Source organism: Oncorhynchus nerka, linkage group LG5 (assembly GCF_034236695.1).
Source record: "Oncorhynchus nerka isolate Pitt River linkage group LG5, Oner_Uvic_2.0, whole genome shotgun sequence".
Classification (NCBI taxonomy): domain Eukaryota; kingdom Metazoa; phylum Chordata; class Actinopteri; order Salmoniformes; family Salmonidae; genus Oncorhynchus; species Oncorhynchus nerka.
In genome coordinates this window covers 2,308,487-2,314,486 of record NC_088400.1, presented here as the reverse complement: position 1 = coordinate 2,314,486, position 6,000 = coordinate 2,308,487, and the positions used below count along the sequence as shown (strand labels likewise).

At 46.4% G+C, this 6,000-nt stretch overlaps 1 protein-coding gene across 1 annotated transcript in view; it reads right to left on the bottom strand.

Annotated features, from left to right (window-relative positions):
- The window catches only part of LOC115125068 (transcriptional regulator ATRX-like), a 57,861-nt gene continuing 51,861 nt past the window's right edge, over nucleotides 1–6,000 (bottom strand). The window contains 4 exon segments of the mRNA XM_065018275.1: nucleotides 1–4,047; nucleotides 4,133–4,310; nucleotides 4,644–4,790; nucleotides 5,795–5,904. Coding sequence (XP_064874347.1) covers nucleotides 3,851–4,047; nucleotides 4,133–4,310; nucleotides 4,644–4,790; nucleotides 5,795–5,904 — 632 coding nt within the window. The 3' untranslated portion in view covers nucleotides 1–3,850.

Genomic DNA, 6,000 nt, shown 5'->3' with positions numbered 1-6,000 from the left:
TAGAGAATGTAAAATGCTTTATTGAAATAAGCTCATTATCCAAGTGTTATAAATACAAGTTGGATCTGTACTTCATTAGAAAACAGAGGAAGAAAGAGGTGTAAAAACACCAAAGGAAAGAGGTCAAACACAGGAGCAGGGAGGGCAGCATATGATTAATGAATCACAGTGCTACATAAATATTCTCTTAGTTTATCACAATTACATAAGCATTTCTCGACAGCACAAAGGTTCTTAAAAGCGGGTGAGGTGGCCGATGATAGGACTGGGGGTTGGCATCCTGAGTTGATCAACTGAATCAGCTGTGAAGTACTAAGGCAAAAACAACAATGTGCCCCTCTTGAGTCCCCAGGACTGAGAACCACTGCTCTTCATATGGCGACAGGCTTTCATAGCTCTCTTTGTCTGAGGACAGAAAACCTCACAAGAAACACACTTCATTATAGTCAAATTACACCACACTGAATATTAGTTAGTATTATCTCTCTCCTCACTTCTAGGAACAGGAACTACACACAAGTACCTGACCTTTCCAGAATAGCCTCCTCTCTCACTGACAGTTGGGGCTGCTATCCTTTCACCCTCCATGGTCGTTAACTAGCTACCTCCTTTCACCCTCCATGGTCGTTAACTAGCTACCTCCTTTCACCCTCCATGGTCGTTAACTAGCTACCTCCTTTCACCCTCCATGGTCGTTAACTAGCTACCTCCTTTCACCCTCCATGGTCGTTAACTAGCTACCTCCTTTCACCCTCCATGGTCGTTAACTAGCTACCTCCTTTCACCCTCCATGGTCGTTAACTAGCTACCTACAAATGCATTTGGAGTTTGTTTTTTTACAGTGATAAATACATCTAGCTGCTAACATTATCTATGCAGTATTTGAAGTTGGCTAGATAGCTAATTTGAGTTCGCCTGCACTGTAGCTAATAATACATCCGTTTTTGTTTTGTTTTTTTCATTTCTGAAATATATTTACTTGAATAGGTTCTCCCAGCCATGGGGACAATTGAAAACAGGGCAGCAAAGTTTGTTTGTCACCAGAGCGTTTTAGAGGATATTACTATTGAACTATGTACCCATTTAAGAACTAGACCTTCATACAAACTTGCTCTGCTGAATTGTTGATGCACACTCGAAAATGTACCGCTAATATTCAAGTTAATGTTAGCTACTTCTGTGGCTTGAGCCTGCTAGCTAACAGTAAACTGACAGGAAGTATGCCAAACCACCCCTTTCCATGAATCTGTAGTGACGTCGCTGATTTGAATGCAGCCTAACATGCTGACCAGACCGGACACGTCGCGTGCGCGAGCGTCGCAAAATAAATGTAGAAATCCATGTTATTCAATTATTGCATCCACACTGCTCGCGCGCGCCAAAGAGCGTCTGCGACGCCAACGGCTAAAATAGAACTCATTCCTATTTCTGACGCAGATCGCGCTGAAAGTCCTAGCTCTCCCATCTCCTCATTGGTTTATAGAAGCAGGTACCCACGTCTCATCTCCTCATTGGTTATACCCACGTGGGTGAATGAAAGATTAACTTTTTTTTTTGCCGTTAGTCGTGGTAATACAAAAGTTTTGATGCGATCACCATAAACCATAAAAGCCTGGAAGACGGAGAGATGACTAGAAATGATTCGGTTGGCCGTTTTATGTGTGGATTAATATTCGTAGTAGAGGTCCTTGTGCATTTCAGGTAAAATGACAACTCAATGTTTATATCCCAGGACAAATTAGCTAGCAACAGCAAGCTAGCTAGCAAGTGCAAGCTAACTAGCTAAATAGCCATACATGGTTAATGCTTTTCTACCTGTCCCCAAATGAATGTCATTGGTTCCGTTTGTTTTGATATTTTAACCTGCGTGTGTCGTGATCGCGTTTGGTGTGGGGGGGGGACAAAATAAATGCATGAAGACGCACGCGAGCAGCCGGTTTGGGTTCCGTGTAATCCATGCTGTGTTCCAGTTATCTTGGGTTTGAGAGTCGCTAACTAACCTGCACCGAGGTTGACTGTACACCAACCTGTCCTTTAGATAGCAGTCTACTGGGGGTCAGTGTTGTCTGTGTCCCCAGGGGCAGTCAAATGAGGGTTGTGTTGATGTTGTGTGTCCCGGGTGTAGGCTGACAGAGCGGTCAAGGGCTGTGTGGTTGTATTGAGGTTTTGTCCTAAGGTCAAATCAAAGGTCACCTAAACAGTTCAGCAGATGTTATAGCGGGGCTGCGAAATGCTTATGTTACAGCGCCTAACAATGCATTAAAATGTCAAACTGGCACACAAATAATCAATTTAAAAAAGAAATGTCAGAAAGAATCTAATTAACAACCCAAATAACACTAACAGTAATCCATAGGTATCTACACAAGATATACTATGAATGATATGTACAGCAGGTATCCTAGTGGTTAGAGCGTTGGACTAGTAACTGAAAGGTTGCTGGATCGAATCCCTGAGCTGATCAAGGTAAAAATCTGTTGTTCTGCCCCTGAACAAGGCAGTTAACCCACTGTTCCTAGGCTGTCATTGAACAACAGCAAAGGACCTTGTGAAGATGCAGGTACAAAAGTATCTATAATCACAGTAAAACGAGTCCTATATCGACGCTCAGCAAGGAAGAATCAACTGCTCCAAAACCACCATTAAAAAGCCAGACTACGGTTTGCAACTGCACATGGGGACAAAGATCATACTTTTAGGAGAAATGTCTTCTGGTCTGATGAAACAAAAATAGAACTGTTTGGTCATAATGACCATTGTTATGTTTGGAGGAAAAAGGGGGAGGCTTGCAAGCCAAAGAACACCATCCCAACCATGAAGCACGGGGTGGGAGCATCATGTTGTGGGGGTGCTTTGCTGCAGGAGAGACTGGTGCACTTCACAAAATAGATGGCATCATGAGGGAGGGAAAATTCCGTGGATATATTGAAGCAACATCTCAAGACATCAGTCAGGAAGTTAAAGCTTGGTCGCAAATGGGTCTTCCAAATGGACAATGACCCCAAGCATACTTCCAAAGTTGTGGCAAAATAGCTTAAGGACAACAAAGGACAACAAAGTCAAGGTATTGGAGTGGCCATCACAAAGCCCTGACCTCAATCCTATAGGTCATTTGTGAGCAGAACTGAAAAAGCGTGCGAGCAAGTAGGCCTACAAACCTGACTCCGTTACATCAGCCCTGTCAGGAGGAGCAGGCCAAAATTCACCTAATTTATTGTGGGAAGCTTGTGGAAGGCTACCTGAAGCTTTTGGCCCAAGTTAAACAATTTATAGGCAATGCTAACTTCAACTGTATGTATGGGGGACAGAGGTAGTCATGAAAAAAATGGTCAACCCCTGCTATTTAACACAAGAGTCCATATAACTTACTATATTGAACAAAATCAACATGCAACAATTTCTAATATTTTACTGAGAAAGAAAATCTGTGAATTTAAATTAATTAATTAGGCCCTAATCCATGGATTTCACTTGACTGGGCAGGGGCACAGTCAATGGGTGGACCTGGGAGGGCTTTTAGGCCCTCCACCAACCAAAGAGGATCTGCAGAGAAGAATGGGAGAAACTCCCCAAATACAGGTGTGCCAAGCTTGTAGCGTCATACCCAAGAAGACTGGAGGCTGTAATCGCTGCCAAAGGTGCTACAACAAAGTACTGAGTAAAGGGTCTGAATACTAAATGTACTTGTGATTTTTCAGTTTTGTATTTTTTTATGAATTAGCAAAAATGTCTAAACCTGTTTTTGCTTAGTCATTATGTGTAGATTGATGAGGGGGGGGGACTTTTTAAAAATCCATTTTAGAGTAAGGCTGTAACGTAACAAAATGTGTTAAAAGTCCAGGGGCCTGAATTATTTCCGAATGCCCTGTAGGCCAGCGGTCTGGATATAACAGGAAGTAACGGACATACACTCTATGAGGTTGTTCTGCAGCGGAGTGCCGGTGAGCACCACTCTCCGTCGGGTCTTGATGGAGTTCATGGCTTTAGAGATGGCCGACGCCTCGTTCTTCAAGATGTGGCCCTCATCACAGATCACAAAGTCTGGGCCTGGGGAGGGAGACAACACAGAACAGAGAGTTGAGAAGAAACTGGATACAATACATAACCGTGTGTGTGTGTGTCCTCTACCTACCTGGGTCAACCAGGGTCTTCTGGAAGGTCTCTTTGAGTTTCTTGCTCTCGGTGTCTCTACCCTGTGTGAGGTTACGGTACATCTCATAGCCAATGATCATGATTCCTCCATCCTCCTGCCACTGCTGCAGAGCAGACGCTCTCTCCTGAGGACGCTTCACCGTGGCCAGCTCCGTCACCTAGTGACAGACAGCGTAAAGATACACAGACAGCTCCGTCACCTAGTGACAGACAGCGTAAAGACACACAGACAGCTCCGTCACCTAGTGACAGACAGCGTAAAGACACACAGACAGCGTAAAGACACACAGACAGCGTAAAGGCACACAGACAGCGTAAAGGCACACAGACAGATCCGTCACCTAGTGACAGACAGCGTAAAGACACACAGACAGCTCCGTCACCTAGTGACAGACAGCGTAAAGACACACAGACAGCGTAAAGACACACAGACAGCGTAAAGACACAGACAGCGTAAAGACACACACAGATATATCAGAGTAAGTGTGTACCTTTAAACTCTCCTTGTCCTTGAAGCCGTACTGCCACTTCTCAAACTCATTGAGCCAGTTGAGAACGGTGTTGAGGGGACAGACGATCAGAGCCGTGGAGAAGTCTAACTTTTCACACAGCAGTAGTGTGTGGAGTAGGGTTACCACCTAGTGATATAGACAGGGTTAGATACAGTATAGATATATACACATAGAGAGAGAAGTCTAACTTGTCACAGAGCAGTAGTGTGTGGAGTAGGGTTACCACCTAGTGATATAGACAGGGTTAGATACAGTATAGATATATACACATAGAGAGAGAGGTGTAACTTGTCATACAGCAGTAGTGTGGAGTAGGGTTACCATCTAGTGGTCAAAGTACGTAATGAGGGTCAGATGAGATAAATGGTTGGGATTGGAGGGAAACATTATGCTCCTCCCACAACCCAGAAACATCCCGTTCTATAGGAAGACAACTGGCCAGGGAACCCAGCAGTCTACCGGCCAGGGACCCCAGCAGTCTACCGGCCAGGGACCCCAGCAGTCTACCGGCCAGGGACCCCAGCAGTCTACCGGCCAGGGAACCCAGCAGTCCACCGGCCAGAGACCCCAGCAGTCCACCGGCCAGAGACCCCAGCAGTCCACCGGACAGGGAACCCAGCAGTCTACCGGCCAGGGAACCCAGCAGTCTACCGGCCAGGGAACCCAGCAGTCTACCGGCCAGGGAACCCAGCAGTCTACCGGCCAGGGAACCCAGCAGTCTACCGGCCAGGGAACCCAGCAGTCTACCGGCCAGAGACCCCAGCAGTCTACCGGCCAGAGACCCCAGTCTACCGGCCAGAGACCCCAGTCTACCAGAGTCTACCGGCCAGAGACCCCAGTCTACCAGAGTCTACCGGCCAGAGACCCCAGTCTACCAGAGTCTACCGGCCAGAGACCCCAGTCTACCAGAGTCTACCGGCCAGAGACCCCAGTCTACCAGAGTCTACCGGCCAGAGACCCCAGTCTACCAGAGTCTACCGGCCAGAGACCCCAGTCTACCAGAGTCTACCGGCCAGAGACCCCAGTCTACCAGAGTCTACCGGCCAGAGACCCCAGTCTACCAGAGTCTACCGGCCAGAGACCAGAGTCTACCGGCCAGAAAAACAAGTAAAGGAATGAGTGGTACAGACCTGCAATGTTTTTCCCAGGCCCATACAGTGAGCCAGGATACATCCAGAACCAGAGTTCTTGTTGGTTTTCTTCACCGACTCACAACAGCAGTCCCACATGAACTGGACCCCTAGAGAGACAGAAAGCTCAGACTACAGAAATCCTACCATTGTTGGCAGCACTGAACCCATGAAGCATGGCATTGACTTGATAAGTGAGTAAAAGA